The sequence below is a fragment of the Aspergillus pseudotamarii genome, assembly GCF_009193445.1.
Source record: "Aspergillus pseudotamarii strain CBS 117625 unplaced genomic scaffold BDV38scaffold_38, whole genome shotgun sequence".
NCBI lineage: Eukaryota > Fungi > Ascomycota > Eurotiomycetes > Eurotiales > Aspergillaceae > Aspergillus > Aspergillus pseudotamarii.
The window spans coordinates 230,299-252,899 of record NW_022475052.1 but is presented as its reverse complement, the minus strand read 5'-3'; the positions used below and the strand labels follow the sequence as shown (position 1 = coordinate 252,899).

The following is a 22,601-nucleotide window of genomic DNA, read 5'->3' as shown; positions in this document are numbered from 1 at the left end:
TGTTGCTCAGTACACATGCGACAGGGAAGCGCCAGTGGCCAACTATAGAGGTGTGTTTGTAATGGACGTGGTGTTGGATCAAGTTGACTGCGTAACTTTCATGAGCATACTCCGTACATGGTCGGCGTGAATATCTTCATGGGGAAGGCTTCGAGGCGATCCATGGCCAGTGGAATGGATCGGCACACGGACCCATATCCTTTGCCTGATTTTAGTACTAGTTTGCGAGCTCCACTACAATATGTATCGTGCATGGGTATAATAATATCCTGTTTGCTAATTACCCCACATTCCACTTTTACGCAAGATGCCCGAGGGGTAATGTATACTCCGAGGGACTAAGCCCGCAATGATGCTCATTAGCAGCCGCTATGGCAGGTCAAGAGAGTCCCGGTGTGTTAGATTAATTGACCTGTGTATTTGCTTCCAAGGTTTCCAAGATTGTGTCCAAGGTCGGCGATTCCGGAGAATCACAGAGTATTGGGTGGAAAGGAAATACATAGGAAAGTCTCGAGCTGCTTGATACTAAGTATAGAGAGTATAGTGTAGACGTAATACCTACTCTCTATCATCATTTCCCCACCCACCCCCGTATCAACCTTACGCAACGTCAAATATCACGTCCATCCCAATTACCTCTGATACGCCACCGCAATCCCACTTGGCTGCCCATTAATGAGGCGAATCGGAGTCGCCCTCCAGCTATCCTTCTCAACACTGCTACCTCCATTGACCCGGAAGACCATTTCAGTCACCCCCCTAGCTGCGTACTTAGGCCAGCTCGGGGTAACCGCGCTCACATTGGCAGCTTCCTTCTGTCTCCAGGCATTGGGATCAAGGCTCGCAATGAAGCTCACCCAGCTGCTGCTGATGTCGTCGGCCAGAGAGGCCAGAGCTCCGTTTGAGTCTGAGCCCAGTTCCTCGGTGTTGGCGAAGACGAAAGGGAGTTCGTTGCCGTGTTGCGCAGTCTCCTGGTTGTAAAGGGGGACGTCGAAGCGATAGCAGTATGTGCTGATGTTTGCACGAGACCAGGTTGAACAGGCTTGGCGGCGGTTGGCGTTGATTGTTGCGTCGCCTTGGTAGGCGAGGGCTTTTTCGTCTGGAAAAAATATTAGAACAAGCTACGGGTGTGAAATGAGTGAGAATTACATGGGAAGGATGAGACGTTGGCGTAGGCATCTGTGAGCTGACGGACTAGTATTGGGGGTAAGGCGATACCAGGAGCAACGCCATAGAACTGCGGGTCTATTGAAGATTAGGGTATTTTGAAGAGCCCAGGTGGGAGAGAACCATACTCGCAACAAGATCCACAAACTCCTCCTGGGTAGTAATATTGTGCTCAGGCATAAACCTCGAGCCCTCGTCCGCACTGGCGCCCAGAATAATCGGCACCTTGAGGTACTTCTTCCCCGTATAGAGGGACCGACTCGGCTGTTCAGGGACAATGTCGCCATCAATAACCGGGAACCAGGAGTGCGCGCTCGTAGCATTAATCACCGCATTCATCTGCTCAAATGGCACGGTGCGCAGGCATGCCATGCGATCCACCGCATCCCAGCACGTATCACTGTCTGTCATGTCGTTCTCTGACGCATAGGTTATGCTTGGATTCACTCGCTGTGCAATCGCATCATACAGTGGCTGGTAGTACTGCGTTCCATTCAGTCCCTTCTCCGGCACCGGGTTCCCGCTCTCCATGATTGCCGCACGGAACAGGCTATCGTTTCGTCCTGAGTACGCGGTAATCTGGAAGCCGACACTGGTGGCCCCGGCGCCCTGGCCCCAGAGAGTGACCTTAGCGGGATCGCCTCCGAACCCGGCGATGTTCTCCTGGACCCAAGTAAGTGCAAACCGCTGGTCGCGGAGTCCGATGTTGGTCGCGCCTGTGTCACGCAGCTGGTTGCTGAAGAGGAAGCCCCAGGCGCTGAGACGGTAGTTGAAGCTAACGGCGATAATAGGCTGGCCGAGCTGAACCGACTTCTCGACGATGAAAGAGAGGTTGTAGCGCTGCTCGCTGGCGCTGCCGCCGGAGAAGTCGCCCCCGTGAATGAAGACTACGACGGGGAGATCAGAGGTGCTTGTGACCGAGTGTGGGCGGATGACGTTCAGATAGAGGCAGTCTTCAGCCATCTCACTGGCGTCGACTGTGCTATCGTAGCTGACACAGGAGAAGGCGTAGGTCGTGGCATTGCGTGTGCCCTTCCAGGTGCTGGTGAGGCTGTCGGCGGGATGGAAGCGTCTGTCTTCTATGGGTGCCTGAAGGTATGGGATACCCAGGAAGAAATCCTGGTCGAATTTGACGGAGTACACTCCAGCGTACGTACCATTGAGCGTTTGCGCGGTTGGGGCGCTCGCCGTCGCCGCTGCAACCGACAGCAGGAGCAGGGCTGATGTCAGGATTCTGGCAGAGCCCATCGTCACTTGGATAGGTGAATGGTAGACTACGAGAATCTGGTAGTGCGCCTCTTCGTATTTTTTGTGTTCAAAGTATATCGCTGCCATTGTCTACCTCGGCCTGAGCCGCGTGCGTGAGGCGCTATCACCGTAAAGGTAAAAGGCACCGAGATATAGTGCGTGGGGCGTAGATTGCGATCGGCATACTCAATGCCTGTAAGCTTTAATTTACAACCTGTATATTCCGCACATCCTCTGGAGCATTAGTTGTAGTAGCGTAAGCTCACCGCAATTGTCAAAGAGTTTGGGTGTTCCCCCTCCCCTTTAATAGATACGGGGTATTCCGGGTACTCCAGAGTATGGCAGAGATATCTATCTAGATTTTACGCTGTGGGCCTAAGCAGAAAGTAGTAACAGATCCGAGCTTATATTCCGTAGCAAACGGCCAGTGCGTAGGTGCGCTTCAGCTAGTAACATTTTGCTAACCCTACAGGTCACTTTAGGATTAAATTAAGGCTTATGTTCGGCGTTAGGGAGAACCTAAAAAACCCTCGGGCTTTGCATAAGTCAGTTGAAAATACAATAGTAAAGACATCTTCAAGCGTTCATGAAATGCTCCAATCGTGAGATACCGCCAGTGCCTTAACAACATCTGGAATGCGACGGCTTTTCTTGACTGGTAAGAAAAAGCTCACTAGCCCGTAAAGTCCATTTAAATCAAACTCCACAATTCCTACATTGTGGGGAAAGTGGGGTAGAAGGCATTCCAAAGTCTAGTGCACCAGGTATGTCGATGGTGGCTAGCCAGGCATCCAGCTCCAAGACCATGAGATATCTGGCTTGCTGTGCTCTAAACAGCATGGAAGTTATAAGACTTGCAACGCTAGTCCAAAAGCCCTAGAGTGTAGGCGTATAACTACTCGGCTGCCGTTCTGCCTGGTCCGAATCCACGCCAGCCTGAGTCCTGGACTTGCAGAATCTAAATGTTCGGATTGGTGGAGGCTGAATACCTTTCCTCGACTGAGCGTCAGCTCCCCCAATATGAAATTCTCGTATCTTGCATACTCCTTACTAGCTGTTGCGTTCTGGGGAAATGTCCAAGGCTCTCAGACCTCTTTGGGCGATATCCCAGTAGCAAAGACTACGAACGGATCCTACAAAGGCATATATCTCCCTCAATACAACCAGGACCTGTTCCTGGGTGTACCCTATGCCCAACCACCCTTAGAAACACAACGGTTTCGGAACCCCGTGCATCTCACCACAAATTGGACAGGGGAGCGTCCTGCCACTAAATATGCGTTTGTACGTACCGGTTAGGGCGATCATTGTCCTCTCTAATCACAATTCCAATTAGTCTAACTGCCACAGGAATGCATCGGCTACGGTGTAGACCAGAAAGGCTACCTCCAGAGCCAGGACTGTCTCTACCTGAACGTTATCCGGCCTCATGGGTTCGAGAACGAGTCTCTACCTGTTCTAGTTTGGATTCACGGTACGTAGCCCCTGCCCTTCGTCATCGTTCAACTACTCAGATGATTAGGTGGCGGGTTCCGCCAAGGAGGAACAATGGATCGACGGTACAACCTGACCTTCATCGTGGAAAACTCGGTCAACATCAGCAAGCCTATCATGGCAGTCAGCATCGCGTATCGGCTCGGCCCGTTTGGCTTCTTCAACGGCGACGATGTAGCGGCTGAGGGTGCACTCAACTTAGGACTTAAGGACCAGCGCCTTGCCTTGCATTGGATTCAGGAGAATGTTGCTGGTTTTGGAGGTCTGAGTCCTCAGTGTGCTGTTTTCTAAAACACATACTAACCTACCGATCCTGTAGGCGACCCCCGCAAGGTCACAATCTACGGCCAAAGCGCCGGCTCCGAAAGCGTAGGGTATCATCTTCGTGCGTTCAACGGCCGAGATGATGGTCTGTTCCGGGCTGGGATTATGGAATCGGGACCTGGCATCCCGCAAGGTCCCCTCAATCTGACCGCCAGCTATCAGTCGAAGTATGAGGGCATCGTTCTCGAAGCAGGCTGCTCCCAAGCAAAGAAGAAACTCGACTGCCTGCGCGCCCTTCCATTTACTGTGCTGAACAACGTTCTGAACCAGACCGCCTATAGTACCGGCTGGGAACCTACAATCGACGGGAACTTTGTGGCACGATACCCAAGCCAGCAGGTGGAGGATGGCTCCTTTGTCCGTGTGCCCATCATTGCTGGCACCACGACGGACGAAGGGAGCACCCAGTCTCCCAAGCCCGTGAATACCACAGCCGAGTTACGAGGCTGGATGAACAGTATGTCCCCTCCTCCGCCTCCCCAATATGTAACAAGACAACACTGAAGATGGAAGCAGCAACATCAAGCTACCAGCTCGCCCTCCCTGACTCCCTAATCGACACTTTGCTAACCTTCTACCCCAACACCACCACCTTCGGCATCCCCTCCTCGTCCGAACTTGGCGGTAATAACATCATCCTCCCTCAGCCTTACGGCGCCGCCTTCCGCCAAGCAGCGGCCTACTTCACCGACCAAGTCTTTACGGCATCCCGCCGACGCACCTGCGAAGCTTGGGCCGCTCACAATATCTCCGCCTACTGCTACCGCTTCAACACCAAGCCCGCAACCTCCACCTGGGTCGAAGGCGTCGCGCACTTCTCCGACGTAGCCTTTGTCTTCAACAATCTCGACGGATACGGGTATAATCCTAACCCGTTTGATGTCGGAAACCTGACGGAGAGTTATATTCTCCTGAGTTATCTGATGGCTGGGTCGTGGGCGAGCTTTGTGACTGATTTGGATCCAAATGCGTGGAGTGGACGCGGGAGGAATGCCACTCAGGCGGATTGGCCACGTTATATGGTTGAAAGGCCGCTGAATATCGTTTGGGATGCAAATATTACGAGTTACGTTGAGGTGGATGATTGGCGGAAGGAGGGAATTGCGTTGATTAATGAAATTGCCCTAGCTTATGGGCGGTAGTACGTCCTGTCGCGAGAAGTATACAATCTTCTATAGTCCTGTACAGAGATGGAAATATATGCACAGTGGAACAGCTACGAGCTTCAGGAGTTTTGTAAGCTTTCTTCCTACGTTCTGGGAGGATGGCTCCTGTAACACTTTGGACCAGTCACAGGTCGTTGTTAGAGCCCGCGCCCACGGTATAGGAGTCCGTGACATCGACTGATTAAACAGGGGACGTTGTGGAAATATACCTACGTTTTTGATTAATATAGGGTGGTTGTGGAATAGCTTGAGAGGGGTAGTTAGAAGGGGCATTCCCTTAGCCTACCTAGTACTAGGGTAGTCCCAGGTATGGTGAGACCCCGGTTTCTTAAAGTCAACCAACTATATCAGTGGATAATAGGGTATATTCTGTAAAATCGCATGTCGTGGATAGCCACGACATGCGATAGCAATCTTTGCTCTTATTTTGGGAATGTCCTTCAGCGGATCCCACAATTTCGACATTGAAGAATATTGCTGAAGTCAAAGTATACCACTTTAGAGCTGGAACGATGCCTACGATAGGAAAGAGTTGCACGATATGGCTTTGATAGTGGGTGTATCAAAATTGAAGTGAGATCATATCCACAAATAAGTGCGACGTACTCACTTATCAGGACCACGGAAGGGGCCTGCCTTCACGATTTAGTGAACTCTCTGGCACAACTACCTCAGTTCACGGCTAAGGAACCAAGGTGTACGAAACGGAGGTATTTGTCCGCGGGCTCCCCTATTACTCTCAATGTACTGAATTATCTTGAATCTTACTTTAGTCGCCATTTCAAGGTGGATGGTATTAGCCCCTAACAAGTAAGCTACTCATGAAATAGCCTGCCTCAAGATACCGGAAGCTCGGATATTTGCAATCCGAATGTTTCCAAGGCCTAGCTAAGCTGTTATTTGTGCACCATGCAGTTGAATAAGATCATATCACCGCCGTCCATGGATCTCGGTATCGCTTTTGTCAGCACCAAGGGTTTGTATGACCCACCTAACCAGTCCTAAATAGGTAATTTACTCGTGAATTAGCGTCAGTTTGTATACTATAGCCGATAGGGCTAGCTACATATATGATAAATATGAAACTGTACATTACTGGTACTGCTACAGCAACTATCTTACAGTTACCTCGATAACTAAATAGCCTACATAAAAGATTCAGGTTGTAATAATACAGAATTCTACCACTTGCTCTAACCCGCTGTGCTGTAAGACCCTCAAGGTCCCACCTAAATGGAGCGGTTACCTATAGCAGAGGTAGGTGTTTGATAGGACACTAATCCGCAGACGCGAGCTTCGACTGAATGGACTATAAGCTCATAATGCTGTCAACCACTGCTTTTGATATATAGGGTGGCAATGTGACTTTTCTTGTCGGTACGGATGACTGAAACCCGCCTACTAGTGTTCAAGTTTCGAGGCCACTTTACTGTCTTTTTAACAGTGTTCAAAGCATTTGTATATCATAAGCGTGGTATTCTAGTACAGGTATCTTATGAAGGGTTCTTGTGCAGATTGAATATTTTGAAGGTAGCGGGTCTGCCGTAGATTTTTAACCATTGATCACAACACGTTGGCTTGTCAGAATGGACAGAGATTGTAAAATAGTGATCAAAAACGATGTATCAGAAGACAAAGCGAGAGAGGACCGACCCATACGTCTTAACATAAGCGGAATGCTGGCATGTATTTCTCGTGGCGCTTGTCTGAGTATAGATAATGATTTGCTGTACTGTGCCTTCGACTCGGTGATCAATGTCATATGAGTTAATTGAATAGACGGGGAGAGGGCGTCAAGGCTATCAATCACTACCATATTGGCAAGTACCCGACATAGCCAATAATAGTTCCAGGCTTTCACAAGCCAGCCATGTTCGCGAGAGTGAGAAGAGCCTCCAACAATAGCATCAAAGGTGAAAGTTGGAGAGAGGTTGTTGGCCCACGCAAGTAGACTTTGATCAAAATGAATAGCTGTAGATATAAGCTGGACGTGGTCCTGTACATCGCAATGCTTTTCTCTTATGTAAAGGTCAATCAAGCTGCTCATTATATCGAACAGTTCTATCATGGGTAAAAGGGTCGTTCCCATAGAGATGGCCTTGCAGGACTGCATTAATCCAAGTAGAAACTCCGGAACTGTCTGCTCACTAATAAGGTAGGCCAGCGCCTATGCGACGAGAAAAACATCAGACATAATTTCGTCCGATAGGATTGCGATATATGGACCTACTGCAGTATACGCAATCTGTACCAGACCCTCCAGCTCGCTAACCAGCCCGTCTGGATGGAGCTTTAGCATATTTAGGAGCACGAGCGTCCCCTTTATGTGCTTTACCCATAAGTGGGCGGCTGAAGGAGCGTCACAAGCTATCAGCTATGTTCATATTAGCATATAGTGATAAAAAGCTCTAAACTCTACGACATGCAATACCTCGAAAACAGACAAATTGAAGCTGGCAGCTACTAGCGCCCCATTAACAGAGTCTTTAGGCTCACCGATAGCTTTAGCGAGGAGGTTTAGCGCGGACGAATATTGGCGTCTAGCTAGAACCATCAAGTAGGGATCCTTATGCATGATTGCCAAGGCAGCTAGCCCAACAGATGTAAAACTGGAAGTAGCTGGTACAGAGTGTTGCATAGACGGTTCATTGACACACATGCGGAAGCTGTTCGTAATGCTGAAATTATCGAAGAAATACTTGCACGCAATGTCCTCCGCCGGCCATGACGGGGTCCGAGGCAGTGAGATTAAATCCGATGTACCCGAAGAACCATGGAATCTCTGTGTTATAGCTTTTGTTTGATCTCGAAACAGAATATCCAACTGGTTCCTGTAACCTGAACAATGTAAACCGGCGCGTGCGCATTGAGAACATCTCGGTTTAAGTTGATTACACTGCGTTTAGTTAGAGAAGGACTCCGGATCAGAACCAGTGGATAAGGGGGACATACTCTAATTCTCCTCTTTCTGCAGTTTTCACAACTCAAACTACCTCTATTACGGAGTTCCATGTGAGAGGGTGCGTAAAAGCGTGGGTCGGAAAGACGCACGACTCGTAGGTCGACGGAGGTGTTGGTGTTCATTGTGGGGCTGATTATAAATAACCTCAATAACCGTCTTCTCCACTACCCTAACCTCCAACCCAAGGAACACCTGTCCTAATTAAGTAAGTCACTCGTGAAATAGCTCCGGTATTCATAATATTGGAGTTTGGAGTAAACTATGGCGATATGGGCTAGAGTTTGATACAGGCTAGGGAAAGCTAGGGACCATTTCGCTACACTGTGCGTCTATCAGCCCGGCTGTCTCGAATATAGGAAATGCCCGAAAGCTACGGTACCATGGCTTTCCCTGTATGGAAATCCTTGGGACACGGAGGGAAATCACATAAATAGAGGCGGCGTCCGCATTATTTTTGTAGATGTGTATTGTCTGCTTGCAGATATATATTGCAACTATCCTTCTCGCGTATTGATATTTCTTTCCGACTTCAAAGTTTCCACTATTACTCTTCACCTCATTTGCCCAGTAGCAATGTCTTCTGCTCTTAACTTGCCACCAGGATTTGCATTCACGCAGACTGTTCACACTGCCCCGTATCCTGCCATCTCGCCATCACGACCCGAGCTTTCCCAGGTGGGGAAGACAGTACTTATCACCGGTGGCCACACGGGTATCGGCTTCGCTATTGCACAAGCCTTCGCCGAGGCCGGTGCAGAAAGGCTTATCATCATTGGACGACGTGACGAGTTGGTCTCGTCTGCCGTGAAGCGCATTGAGTCTGAGTTTCCCTCGACTCAGGCTCTAGGGCGCAGATGCGACGTGGCGGATTTGGACTCGGTCAATGCACTGTGGACGAACTTGGCAAATGGAGGCATCTTGGTCGATATCGTTGTCCTTAATGCTGCTAAGCTCTCAGCGCAGCCTATTCTCGACCTGGGAACGGACGCTGTGTGGGACGAGTACATTATGAATGTGCGGACGCACCTGGACTTTACACAGCGGTTGTACAAGCAGCCAGGGGCTGAAGATCGCCGAAAGGTGAGCACGAGGCAGTATCCCTATAGAAACGGGATAAATGCTGACTGAAGGTACATAGGTGCTCATCAACTTGACTTCCTTGGCGATACACGAGGCTCAACTCACTGGTCAGTACCCCAGTTACGGCGCCACGAAGAGCGCGGGGACAATGCTACTACAGCAGATCGCCAAGGATGTGCCTGCCGAAAAGCTGCAGATAGTGAGTTACCACCCTGGTGGTATCTTCACAGAACTGGCAGAGCAGGCGGGTTTCAATAGGGATGACCCGCGATGGGATGATGGTAAGTTGCATGTCCCACTTGGTATTCTAGCAATTTCGACGTGCAGTTTCCTGATAACGATGCAGAGAATCTGCCTGGACAATTTGCTGTTTGGGCTGCCTCACCGGAGGCAAGGTTCCTACATGGGAGGTTCGTCTGGGCTAAGTGGGACGTGACCGAACTACTCGAGGGCCCGCTAAGGAAGCGGATTGACGAAGATAACTCTTTCCTTAAGGTGGGGGTTGTGGGGATCGAAGAGTGGGAGTCGACCCAGAGAACTCTCTAAGTCAATAGGGCGTATACGTAAACGTGCTCAATGTAAGCCTATGCAGTAAGGCTTAGTGGACATGGCATGGGAGAAATAGAATACCGAAGTTTCCAAATAGAAGTACAGGGTATTGACATATAAGCTCCTCATAGTTATTCAAGCCATAGTTTCCGTACATTCAACAATCCTTTCCCCAGAATGTCTTTTTCTTTGATGTCTTGCTCTCTCTCTTTGCTTTTCCTGTCCTTTATTCTTGTATATTTCCTCCTTTTTGGTAGCTAGCCGCGCCTAAAGGGTTCAAGCCGTCACGTCCTTGTTTGCACCCTCGATTTACGGCACAATATGCTTCTTAACCCTGGGAGACATTGGTACCTGTCGTACTTGCCGTCCGAGCCACTTCGAAGTCTGTCTTTCTTTGGTTTTTTATTTTTTCTTTTATTTTCTTTTCTCGCTTGTCCTGTGCTATTTGCCTCATGGAGGAGCGCGCTGATCCTATCATGAATCCCGACAATGTTGGCTGACATATTCACACCGTTATTCCTGAATCCCTATCCATCCCCATATATCAGGGCTGATATTGGAGGTATAAGTCCTTCGTAAGGCGCCACTATAACTTCTGTATTATGCATACTGGTATCTGTATATAGGAGTACCCGATTAGGATTACAATGACCTTATCGAAAAATTGTCTTGCGTAATTTAAACTTACGATACGCCTTTAGCAAATATATAGTAAGAATCAGCTATAATATCGTCCTGCCCAGATCAAAGTAACATTTAAGGAGTTTTCACAACCCTTTACTACCTCGTCGGTGCAGTAAAAGGTTTATTATGATTGTCTGGCACTGTATACTAATGCAAACACTCAACATAAGCGCTGCTAAGAGTGTGACAAAGTGATGACTATTTTACCACGAAGCTAGAGAGACGGACAGACAGACGCGGAAAATTGCAATGTTCCTGATAATCAGCTGCCAAATGGTGGTCTCTGATTGGCCAAATCAGAATGGCTAATCAGTCTAGCGAAATTATAGTCTATTTTAATTTGGTGGGGTTTGGCCCCGTCTCTGTTGAGGCAGAGAAACCAATCCAGTGATTTATTTTCCTGCTACCTGAGAAGGCTTTTATCTGCAGGCTACTTTCCGAGTCCCTCCGCTACAAAAGATGGGTGGTTATTATGAACCTGGTGTGGTAGAATTACTGTTGACAACGACATTCATAATCTTAGTCCTTGTTTTACTGCCTCTGGGGTGGCTGGGTCTCATCCTCTGGAACCTTGGTCGGATTGTATCCGGTTCAACAAATGCGAGGAATGCTGTATCAGACATCGGATCGTCACTAAATCTGATTTGGGCATTACCTCTATGCATCGTGAACAATTTACGGCTTCTTCTGGTGAAGCTTTTACGAGTCTTTTACGCGTACCGAAACAGGCCCGCTCCTAGTAATATCGCGAGGCGCCATTATACTCGGCCGTTCGCGACCGGGAAAGAGATCTCCGTAGATCCGTACCTCCTGCCAGAGGAAGAGCAATACATATACACTCCAATCATGGGCGAACACAAGATCAGACTTTTGGTAATTCAACCAGGCTCATTCAATGATTGGATCTGTGGGGACGTCGTGGAGGCCAATCTCTTGCTGGGGCCGACATTCGACGCGTTGTCATATACCTGGGCAGATGAGAAGGGCGATGCATCACGATCGGGCAAAATATACTGCGTGCCTGACTTTAGCGTCATTGAGATCACGAAGAACTGTGACATGGCGATCCGACGGTTACGACATCCCAAGAAGAAACGGCGCATCTGGATCGATGCTGTCTGCATTAACCAACAGGATGCTCAGGAGCGAACCCATCAAATCGCGCAAATGTCCAAGATATTCACTTCGGCCCGTCGAGTGATTGCCTACACGGGCGAGGGGACACCTCAGACAGACACCCTGTTTGACTGGCTCAACGGCCTCGACATATCGGAGCTGAACGTGCCGCTGATCGGAGGGTTGGACGATCTTTCTCACCCTATAGCCACAATCAAAGAACCTGCAGACCTTCGGAGAGTGATAGCCCGTATTCGGGTTGGGGTAAACGAGAGAATCATAATGGCGGGCATGTACGGGAAACGTTGCTTCTCCAAATCACCGCACCAATCAGGGACAGCCAATGAGAAAATAAGCATTAAGAAAGCGGAGCTTACTAAATTCGCACTCATGTATTGCTCTCGAAGATGGTTCAAGCGAGTCTGGATTTTACAGGAGGTGATACTGCCTGATCTCCATCGCACTAGGATTGTGTGTGGTAGCAGAACCACGACGGCCGAGAGAGCATTGCATGCTCTGGGACTGCTAAAAGAAACCGGCGCAGGGAGCATTCCCCGGATATTTGTCGTGATCCGCAAGCCAACCATTTTCCCTAAACGGTGTTATCTCTTGGATATCCTCATGGAGACTAAAGACCACCTAGCCACGGATCCCCGCGATAAGATTTTTGCAGTCCTCAGTCTATCGCACAGTTTGGATGGGGGTTCCTTCCCTGAGCTCGAGGCCAATTACGAGCTGAACGCAGCCCAGGTATATACCAGATACTCCGCCTTCTTCATCCAGCATCACGGCCCTGGCTTTTTCCTCGCCTTGATCCAATCGCCTCAGAAGCTGCCCGGACTCCCATCCTGGGCAGCCGACTGGACGGTGCCCTGGCCGAACAGCAGAGCTGTATCTTTGAGAGACCTCCCCGCGGTATCAAGACGCACAGAGGAAGAGAATAGTGGGAATATATTTAGTCAGGAGAACGGCTACGAGATCTTGACACTTGTTCGCCCACAGATCCTTCGAGGTTATTTTACACGAAACGGAGCCCTGACAGGTCTAGATGGAATAGAGGTTGAAGAAGTTGGGGGTTTGCTTGAAGACACTGTTCTGGTTGAGATATACCCAGGTTTGGCGGCGCTTCTTAGGCAAGAGGATGATTATTATATCTTCATTCAAGTCTGCCCGCATGCAATGTTTCAGGATAGTCTACTTGCGCTAGTCGAGAGATGGAGTACAGTTGTGGTAGATGGAATTGGTCCCGAGGAACTACAGAACCAGGATTGTCATCGCTTTGGATATCTGGGCTCGGCTAAGCCTTTTAAAATTCGGTAATGGCATAATGCTTGTTGGTTAAGGGATCAGGTGCAGATCAAATTCTGTATATAAGGTGTAGACCAGTATTATCTATTAGATTTGTGTAATTTAAAAGGTGTGTTCCAGAAGATCTGGGAAGGCTAGCAGACATTCTATGAAGCTGTTACATTTCGTAAACAATATTGACAACGGCATATGCACATCACTTGCCTAGATGGCATCGCTCATGCGGTGTGTGTCATTGATAATACCTCGATGCTGATGAGAATACAGCCCGAATCTCACCATCGACTCCCATTACATCTTCTATGATAACTACTTCGCCTGCCCCGTCGACACTGCCTACCGCATCGAGAACTGCTTCGCCTACACAGGCTTCAACAGCAACTACATCGCGATTCTCTTAGCTAAATACCATTACAGCCGCAGGTGATTGCGTTCATTGATGGATGCAGGCGTTGCCACCGTCGCCATTCTGTCTTGGATTTATATCCGATGTCAAGGAGCATCGCTACGTTAAGGGCCAACAGACTCTTCATATTTCTATGGATCCGGGGTTCTAAAGTTGGTAATTTCGAGGGGTTCAGTTCTTGAAGAGCTGTACTTTCCAATGGAATATAACCACCACGATCGGACGGCGGCGTGGGACATGAAACGTATTTGAGGATTGACCATTGCTTGAGCTTCACATAGACTCAGTCAGCAACACATTGCATCTACGTGGTCTGACAGTCTGAATCCAACTCAATGGGAGAACCAAACCAAGTAACAACATCAGGAACGGTGTTTTCGTCGGCATTCAGAAACACACCAAGACTTCTTGTCTGCTGGTGATATTCTTCATCGTAAGGGCCACGATTCGAGAGAAGTCCAACCATTCGAGTATACCAATAACGACTCATAAACTCCCTGATAGGCAGCCCCAGTTCGTTGAAGCGGATTTCAAACTCAGAAACAAGCTGTTCGAGTTCGTGGAGGCCTTGTTGGTCTTCCTCCCGAATGCGTTCTATTTCTGTCCGATCTCTAGCGTTTTTCCATCCAAATTCTGGGATATGATCGATTTCAGTGCAGCACGTATGCCTTAACCGCAATGCCTCAAACGTAAAAAACCTGATAATGGCCTGAGCAAACCCCGATCGGGAGTTGGTCCATGAAAGAACTTGTTGGTAGACTCGGCGGAAAAGACCGGACTGCTCTCCCAGAGCGAGTTCACAAAACATGGCAGTCATTCTAGTGGCCTTTCGAAGTGCCACCGAAACAGTAGTACAACCACCAAGACAACATCCACAGACACAATCATCCCGACCATAAGGGACAAAGAAAACAGTATGCTTGTGTCCTGTGATAAGTGCCTCGAATCTGGGCCAATTGTTTGTTCCATACCGGTAGTCACCCTGGATGACTCGAAAAACCTTTTCAACAACTACCGAGCTAATGTGATGAGCAACTGTCGCGTTGGAGTTTGGCAACAATTCGGCCAAATTTGCTCCTTTGGAAACAAGCCATATGCACATTTCAATCTTGCGTTGGAACGGATCCATATTCATCCATGGGGCTGAATTAAACAGCATCAAGGGTGTAAAGCCAGAGTTATCGCGAATATCGATATCTCGAAAGCCAGCTCGGTATAGCTCCTCACTTGCTTCGGTGAAAGCTTCACGGCAATGGTAAAGAGACCGTCCGCCAGTTTGGCAATCGACCGGCAAAGAACAATCGATCTCCCATCCTTGTGCAAGAAGTTCAGCATGCAAGCTAGCGGCTTGGGCATCGATAATTGAATCGTCTCGGGTGTAAAACTCAATAGCTTTATTCGGCGGCAGGTTAGATTGAGCCAGGTCCCACAGCTTTCTTCGTCGTCTGGCCAGCTCTTGAATTAAGAGTGACCTTACTGTCTTGGATCTACAAGAAAAGATGTCATACGCATCGAACTTACATCCAGCTTTGAGCAATGGGGTGATGGATGCACAATAGGCATCGCAATCGTCATCATCAGTGTCGCAAAGGGGGTAGCAGGCGCAGCCAAGAGAAACTGCTTTGGCGTTCGCCCCGAATTCCATAAGAATATGTACCCCTAGAGGCCAACCAATCGCCAATTCAAGCAGCAATAGAGCCCTAATCTTTTGATCAGGCTGTGCGGTGTTCCGGTTAAGTGCTTCTCTAAGCTCTTGATCTGATTCCCGAAGGATGATCTTTCCTATATCTGGGAGCTTGATGTCTTGAAACAGAGTTAGAACTCAATAACACCCTATAAACGAGAATATTCACTCACAATCTTCATCCATAAGTAGAAGGCCCTTCATGTTATGTCTTCCAAGCCGCGTGCGTGGTAGAAACGTGATAGGTCCCCCAAGATCAATCAAGTGCGACGCGAAAGTGTAATCGCGTCCAACCCAGCGAAATTCAGAGCACAGCTGGCTTAGAACTCCAAGTGAAAAGGTGTTATTTGGAATCGACCCACATTCAATCATAAAGTGGACAAATCTATACACACTATGACGTTCCTGCCCAGCAAGGATGGGGGTGAAAGACTAGAGAGATTAATTTCACACAGTTGGCCAAATAAGGCTGGTGACCTACATCCACGAGTGAATATGCTGGCTCTCGACAATAGCCTCCATAACTCACTATGTCAGATGGGGCAGCTGATCTATCATGAAATGCATTCTGAAATTCATGGACCAAATCATCCAAGTTTCCGTCATATAGAGGAAAGATTAGATGATCGAATGTGTTGAACATGCGAAGTCGTTGGGCGACCCAGCTATGTTCTCCTCGAATTGTTTGTACTCCTAAAACAGGTGCAAATGAAAACCCTCCGGCTCCTGTTGAAACCGAGTATGACAGGGCGATAGCACGATTTAGCCAGTAACTGTGATATTGATAAGACTTCTCCACGAGCTTTGCTCGAAACTTTCGTTTGCTTCGGTGAACAGACCCTAGCGAGGGCTGAGCGGCATACCACGCCTTGTAAGTTGGGTCACCTTCAACTCCGTTCTTTGAAATCAATTGTGAATATTGGCTGGCTGCCTCTTTATATTCCACATGTCGATCACAGAATGATCGAAGTAGTCCTGGCGCTGGTATGGTCCCTGGTGACGCGCTCCTCATGGCAAGATGCTAATATAACCTCTCAGTCGTCTTGCAAATAAGAGAGATGGGAGGCATTACCATCTCTTCGATAAGTTGGAACATTTTCTCTTGTCTACTCTCGGACTTCTGCACCTTCTGAGCATTGAATCTTATATCCATTAGTCAAAGCACATTTTCCAAACAAGCTGTACTGATTCATAGTTCACTTACATAGCTAGTACTGTCTGTATAGTTGACTGCATACTGTCCATATCAGCCTTCATAGAGCATAAAGCATCTCGCGCAGTAATCGGATATGCGGCTTTCTTGAGTTTATTGCGAAATTTGCTGATGCTACTATCAGGCAGAGCAGGCCTGTACTGGTCTATATGTCTCTTGACCTTTTCTATCTGACACTGAAGGCTTATGGCCTTCTGATTGAGGTCTCTCGCAACCGCAGGATCGGTGAGTCGGACACCCTCCACGATTTCGTGTAGTGCTTTCAAGGCTGTTTGTAGTTCTTCAGCCTTCATACCAACGGCCTGAATATCGTCGTCGTGGCCTCGCCATGCTGCCGCGTAGGAGATAATCTCCTTACACAGCTGAATACCAAGCGAAATGATGCCGACTGCACCTCCTGCAATCGAAAATGGGTCGGACATGATAGGCTGATAGGGTCTGGTGGTTGCGTATGAACTAATTTAGAAACTCGAGATGGAAGATTAGAACGTCGTGAGTAGAGATCAGGCAATGTAGCAGCCATACAATACTAATGTTGGACTCTTGGTCCAGGCGAGCAGAGAAAAGAGGAGGCTAGATCTGTTGGGTTGAGCAAATAGTCTAAGGTTGGGCACGTAACCTCGAGGCTGAATGCAAGGCTGATAATCTATTCCCACGTGACGTTTTGTACGTCGATCTTTAGTTGTTGTTGAACTACTTGCATCTTCTTGATGTAAATCCCGAACTATCGATTAACATGGGCATATGTCAATAGTCCTAGTGCTTTGGGCCGGGCGATATGACCCAACTTGCTTGTGCCTAGGCAGTGCAATATTCGCGAGATAGAAGGCGATAATGGGTGTTTCGCCTGCTTGTATTGCGCACTAAGCCTTCTAGCCCCATCCGTGACCGCAGTGCAGCGCTCACCTTGTACTCACCTGTTATTATCTTTGCCTCTGAAACCTGTTTAATGACGTACGGTCCATACTAGAGGGTATTTCTAGGCAAGCTAGTAGATATCGAGAGCAAGAGTCCAACACAAAGCAAACTAGGGGTTATTATCGACCAGGCCTTTCTAGAAGTCGCCTCCTCTCCTGGGCGGCTCGCTGAAACCTGTATACTGATCAGATAACTAGGTCATCCCGGGGCAAAGACAAATTTGATGTCAGAAATTGTCCACACTCAAGACTGACTAAATGAAGTTTAAGCAGAGCTCTATTATACTCTCGTGTATTAGTGTCAGATTTCTATTCTAGCATAGTAGCAATTTATTGGTCCCATTCCTTAGGACTTTGTTGATCCCTTCGCACAATCGTCGCTATATGGTATGCGACTTGGCATATCCCTGTTGAACCAATTGTTCGTCTTACTAAGTGCCAACCTCCGTCGGAGACACTGGAGCCATTTAAGAAAAGTCCATATACCGGATTTATAGTCACCGAATCCATGAAGCGCTCTAGATACAGAGGCATAAGAGTGGCAAGTTTGTTTGACCCGGAGTTTCGGCAGAATTCATATTTGATTCATCCCAGCAGAAATGAATATTGGATAGATCACATTATAATGTCGATGGGCATGTTGGGGATCCGGGCGTGATTTATGCGGCTTTTAGATATTGTACAGAAGATCTCAATCCTAGCTCTATTGAAGTATGCTACCCGTTATATGGAACAGGTTGGTGCATTTTAGATTGCTCCAGAACTTCGATATGAAGTCTGGCCCAACCGCCGTCTTTTCCAATTAATGTCATGGTTTACATTCAGTGATAGATGGTCCTGCTGTATCGCTTATATTGTCAACAATGCTATTACTATAGAGGTAGTCACAAGGGTGTGCTGTTTCCGCCTGCCCAAGGCCACCATAAAGATGAAAAGATCTAGTCGAGAAAGAGACAACTCAACATAATTAAAATTACATGCCACAGTTGTTCATGTGCAATAGCACCATCCTGTCCATCAGGCCTGGAGAATGTGTCTCATAAACCCAACTCCACCGAGAGGGTACTCTCACTGCTTCTCTGGTTCGGCCTTTACGAGTTTGGGAAAGGACCTATTCCCAAGGGAACTTGGGGCAGGAAAGCCCTGAGTACCAGGAGTCTTCGGCTTGACGCTCTTCTTAATAACATCGAAATCCATGCCAGCTGGCCCAGTGAAAGCCTTGCAGCCCCAGTTCTCGCCACAAGCCGCTTCGTTCTGCGCATCAGTATTGGATTGGTTACCACAAGGATTCATGATATTGCCCTTTTTCATCAGGTTGCCGTTTTGGTCAACTCTTGTCCATGCAACAATCTTGGGCTTCTGATTATTCAGCTTGGTTTTTCTCAAATCCTTGCCCGTATTTTCCAGACGATACAGGAGAGAGGCCATCACCTCACCACAGCTAGCCGAGGTTCGATGCTGATCCAAAGTGTACGGACCGCCAGCAGGTTGCTCCTTCTCTTTCTTGTGGTCTTGGCTGTCTATGCTGACTTCCTTCAAGGCTTGCATAACATCCTTGGCATTGCTCTTCAAAACATTGGTAAATTCAGCAAATTCATCCTTGGGCGCAGGAGTCTTGGGAGCAGGAGTCTGCGGCTGCTTCTTCTTGTCCTTGACATTCTTGCTGCCACTACCGTTAGGCTTCTTCTCGTCTACCTTCTTAGTCTCCTTCTCCGTGTAGATATAACTGTCGCCGCCGCCGCCCTTCATGCTAGATGCCAGATAGACCTCATCGCCGACTTGCAAAGCGCTCATGACACGCGGGATCGCGTTTCCATTGAATGGTTTCTTTCCCTTGTTCGTGTGATCGTTTAACATCTCATCCCAGGCGGCTTCAGCCAATCCAACAATTTGTTCATCGGTGAGCTTGGTGCCCTTTTTGAATTTGACGATGGACTTGTACTCGATGAAGTCTCCCTTGCCTCCCTTAATTCCCTGCTTTGTGATACCAAGGGGAGCCGGCGTAGTAGGAGGAGGAGGTGCCCTGGCTTCTAAATCAATCGGGGTTGCTCCTACCAGAGCGGCGAACAGGTAGAATAGGAAATAACAGATTTTGGGAAGCATTTTGAGATTGCCCCCTTGGGATTAGGATTAAGTTGTATAGTAAAGGATTATTTCAGTGGGTGAATGAGTGAATTATTTCAAAAAATGGAAAAGAAATGAGAGTGAGAGTGGGGGACTCTGAATGAATGAATGATTGTTGAAAGAATGGCTGATGAGAGGAGGAGCAGAACATAGAGAGGCAATGGAGAGCTATTTATACCATTTCACAAGTTATGGCCATCTACATTGAGGTCAATGGAAAACGAGATCTCCATGCCTATGGAGCTGCTTCGATATTCATCACTTAGTCGATCTGTAGAGTTTAGCCCCAGCAATATCTTTCATCGCCCCTGAAGTCTTTCCTCGTGTTGTGGAGCCAGCATGACATCCGACAGTGGAGCAGTGAGCCGTTATTCCTCTTAACTGGAACGCATAGCCTGTACACGGACATGCAAACGACGGCATGTATGCGCGATCGTCGAGACTCAGCGCCTGGTATATTCAAAGCCATTGATGTATCGGGAATAAAATCCACAATCCTGCGTGCATGCTCATTTTTTAAGTCCGAAATCGTCGTTTCAAAATGCTGTAGATCTGACTCTGGCTTGATCCTGATACCCATCGCCATAGCTGGAGCCCTCATGGGACGTGATGCAGCTCCCCTCTGTCTCGGAAAAGCCTTCTTTACGGTTCTTTCGCGGCGTGAGAACCATTGCTGAGTGTTGTATTTGGATGCAAAATAGCCCCTACGCAGTGGAACTTTCTATAGCTTCAATCGAGGCGTTCTCTCCGTGCTAGGTTCCTCACTGGAATCGTCTTTACTAATGGTAGTTGTGATATGTTATGGAGTGGCTTTCGTTACGTAAACAACGACCACTCAATAATCGAAGCGAAGCCGATCAAGAGCTGTGTTACTGCGAGGAATTATCACAATAGTGATGTGCAGGCGTCAGTCGGTATACTCCGCAGTCGGCTAGGGTATGGACCTTGCACGTGCGAGGCGGCGGCCGACCCGACAAATTTTATTCATCGGTAGCTTCCCGACGTTTCGGCACGAACCGAGAGGCCAGCTTTTTAGTAAAACTCACAACCGAGATTTATGCTCGAGCTTGCCGATTCTCCCTTGGCGTGGCTACGGATCAGCTTCAGGCGTACCCCCTGAACCATGCATGAGAGCTAATTCTGGTCTCTTTTCTCAGATCTATACGTCATTGGGTGTTGTCAATGCTCGTCAAAGGAACACTGATACAGGCAATTCCCGCTCTATGACAACTCTTGCAGTATTTCCTGCGGCACCCTCATCATACGATTGATGCCACTCCGTCGCATTCTCCTATTCCAAGAGTGTGTGAATCCACTTCCTCGCCCCCGCAGTAGTCGCCTCGTATTATCGGCACTGGCCCGCACTTGTCGCCTGCAGGTTCACAACCTCGGTCTCCCACTTACCCTTTTCAGCCGCCCTTCCTACAACAGTTTCTCCTCCCACCCTTGCAGAATGGCATCTGACAAGCCAACCTCGCAAGAGGACAAGTATGTCTGTAGCATGCTCCCTATCTCAACTGACTGCTAATCTAGCCTAGGCCGTTCTCGCAACTTCCTGCCGATTGTTTGGTATCTATCCTGGACCAACTCTCCGTAGAGGAATCTTTAGCTGTGTCCGCTACCTGCAGAGACTTCCACGCCTTGGCTGTACCTTTCGCTTATCGCGATATCTCTTTAGACTGGTCCACGCGGCCTCTGCACCGACTCCTGCAGTTATTGCGATTGATATTGAACAATCCCGATATAGCATCTTACATTCAACATGTCAGTCTGGTGTCCTCTGACCCAGGACTCTGGGAAGACACCCAACCGGATATGGATTGGGAATCAGATTCACCTAATTTCTGTGACATTATCGATCAGTCTATAGACATTGTCCGGCGGGCTAAATTCAGTGACATTGATGACTGGACACTGGGTCTTAACGGCGGAAATATCTACTGCTTTGCAGCGATCTTCCTTTCCCAGCTTCCTAATTTGAAGTCTCTGCGCCTAGACTATTCTTTGGTCTGGTGGGACGGCTATCCGGGCGTGATGCTCAAGCAAGCGCTCCTTGCGCCTAATGGTGTGCTATCCACGTTCCAACATCTTGAGGTAGTAGACTACGGTGGTAACGTACCTCTCGGCGAGAACGAGGACTTTTACGGTAGCGAAGACCCTGACGGCTATCCTCCATACAATCCTGATCAATTCCTACCCTGGTTCTGTCTACCGTCTTTACGGCACTTGAATATCTGGCTGCGAGACATCGAAGGACTGCAGGAAACGGTTCCAGAGCTGCAGCTCGACAAACTAGAAACTCTCATCCTCGCACGAACCACCATATCCGATGCGGATGTGGCGTTCTTACTCTCCCGCACCCCCAATCTCCGAACACTCCACGTGGGGATGGCATACGCATTCGGTGTCGAGAAAATTGTCCCCGATCCACCCATGCTCGCCCAGGCCCTGAAGTCCGTAGGTAATACTGTACATAGCCTCTCCCTCGGCGTGGAACAATACCCTGGCAGCTTGGGCGACCGCTTCTGGGGCGGTGAAGAGGACCACATCCGCGATTCATTCCGTGGTATCCTACACTCTTTCCCGCACCTAGTATCAGCGGAGATATCCCTATCCGTCCTCCTGGGCTGGTATGTAGAAGGTGCGCCTGACCTCGGTCCTCTGCTGCCCAAGTCTCTGCGTAGACTGTGTCTACGGGAAGATCTGAGGATCTTTTATGATTTCGAGTGGGAGCAAGAAGAAGTGAAAAAGCTCCTCCATGCATTTCTCCCCACCTGGCGTGATCACACCCCCGGGTTGCAAAGTATTACCTGGCGGTTGCTGAACCAAAACTATATGGAAGGGTGGGAGGAATTCCAGGATGATTTGCGCAAGGATTGTGCCGATGCCGGCCTGACGCTGGAGCTGGTGGTCGATGATCTTGGGACGGGACTGTGGAGACGGGATGAGTCTCCTTTTAAACCGGCGAAATAACGAATAATTAGGAAATAAACGCAGTTAATGGGAGTGAAGATCTGATATGACTTGGGCAGAGGTCAATCAATATAGACGAAAATAATCTTCATGCGGTGGGACAAATTACAAGGAGCGTCGGTTCTCCCCAAACCGAACACTTAACCCATTGTAAAGTTCCTTCAAGGACCCGTCCATAGCGAGACC

At 48.5% G+C, this 22,601-nt stretch overlaps 8 protein-coding genes across 8 annotated transcripts; 4 read left to right on the top strand and 4 right to left on the bottom strand.

Moving 5' to 3' along the window:
- Window positions 1-632: 632 nt before the first annotated feature.
- BDV38DRAFT_284455 (carboxylesterase) lies at window positions 633-2,502 on the bottom strand (the record flags this gene model as incomplete). Its single annotated transcript, XM_032060275.1, has 3 exons — window positions 633-1,099; window positions 1,150-1,245; window positions 1,296-2,502. The coding sequence occupies 3 exons, from the start codon at window positions 2,500-2,502 to the stop codon at window positions 633-635; spliced, it is 1,770 nt and encodes a 589-aa protein (XP_031912043.1).
- An 875-nt stretch (window positions 2,503-3,377) lies between these two features.
- BDV38DRAFT_272447 (carboxylesterase family protein-like protein) lies at window positions 3,378-5,375 on the top strand (the record flags this gene model as incomplete). The annotated part of the gene is made up of 6 exons (XM_032057491.1): window positions 3,378-3,420; window positions 3,527-3,699; window positions 3,766-3,889; window positions 3,938-4,171; window positions 4,229-4,690; window positions 4,750-5,375. The coding sequence occupies 6 exons, from the start codon at window positions 3,378-3,380 to the stop codon at window positions 5,373-5,375; spliced, it is 1,662 nt and encodes a 553-aa protein (XP_031912042.1).
- Window positions 5,376-6,951: 1,576 nt separating this feature from the next.
- On the bottom strand, window positions 6,952-7,974 carry BDV38DRAFT_284453 (uncharacterized protein; the record flags this gene model as incomplete). Its single annotated transcript, XM_032060274.1, has 3 exons — window positions 6,952-7,566; window positions 7,630-7,773; window positions 7,831-7,974. The coding sequence occupies 3 exons, from the start codon at window positions 7,972-7,974 to the stop codon at window positions 6,952-6,954; spliced, it is 903 nt and encodes a 300-aa protein (XP_031912041.1).
- Window positions 7,975-8,934: 960 nt separating this feature from the next.
- Window positions 8,935-9,987, top strand: BDV38DRAFT_284452 (SDR family NAD(P)-dependent oxidoreductase; the record flags this gene model as incomplete). The annotated part of the gene is made up of 3 exons (XM_032060273.1): window positions 8,935-9,441; window positions 9,500-9,722; window positions 9,788-9,987. The coding sequence occupies 3 exons, from the start codon at window positions 8,935-8,937 to the stop codon at window positions 9,985-9,987; spliced, it is 930 nt and encodes a 309-aa protein (XP_031912040.1).
- A 1,146-nt stretch (window positions 9,988-11,133) lies between these two features.
- Window positions 11,134-13,525, top strand: BDV38DRAFT_284451 (heterokaryon incompatibility protein-domain-containing protein; the record flags this gene model as incomplete). Its single annotated transcript, XM_032060272.1, has 2 exons — window positions 11,134-13,106; window positions 13,366-13,525. 2 exons carry the CDS (start codon window positions 11,134-11,136, stop codon window positions 13,523-13,525), a joined length of 2,133 nt encoding a protein of 710 aa, XP_031912039.1.
- Window positions 13,526-13,808: 283 nt separating this feature from the next.
- On the bottom strand, window positions 13,809-16,823 carry BDV38DRAFT_284450 (uncharacterized protein; the record flags this gene model as incomplete). The annotated part of the gene is made up of 5 exons (XM_032060271.1): window positions 13,809-15,307; window positions 15,362-15,620; window positions 15,670-16,209; window positions 16,261-16,330; window positions 16,393-16,823. 5 exons carry the CDS (start codon window positions 16,821-16,823, stop codon window positions 13,809-13,811), a joined length of 2,799 nt encoding a protein of 932 aa, XP_031912038.1.
- A 1,563-nt stretch (window positions 16,824-18,386) lies between these two features.
- Window positions 18,387-19,421, bottom strand: BDV38DRAFT_284449 (uncharacterized protein; the record flags this gene model as incomplete). Its single annotated transcript, XM_032060270.1, has 1 exon — window positions 18,387-19,421. One exon carries the CDS (start codon window positions 19,419-19,421, stop codon window positions 18,387-18,389), a length of 1,035 nt encoding a protein of 344 aa, XP_031912037.1.
- A 1,474-nt stretch (window positions 19,422-20,895) lies between these two features.
- Window positions 20,896-22,415, top strand: BDV38DRAFT_272445 (uncharacterized protein; the record flags this gene model as incomplete). The annotated part of the gene is made up of 2 exons (XM_032057490.1): window positions 20,896-20,930; window positions 20,981-22,415. 2 exons carry the CDS (start codon window positions 20,896-20,898, stop codon window positions 22,413-22,415), a joined length of 1,470 nt encoding a protein of 489 aa, XP_031912036.1.
- Between the last annotated feature and the right edge of the window lie 186 nt (window positions 22,416-22,601).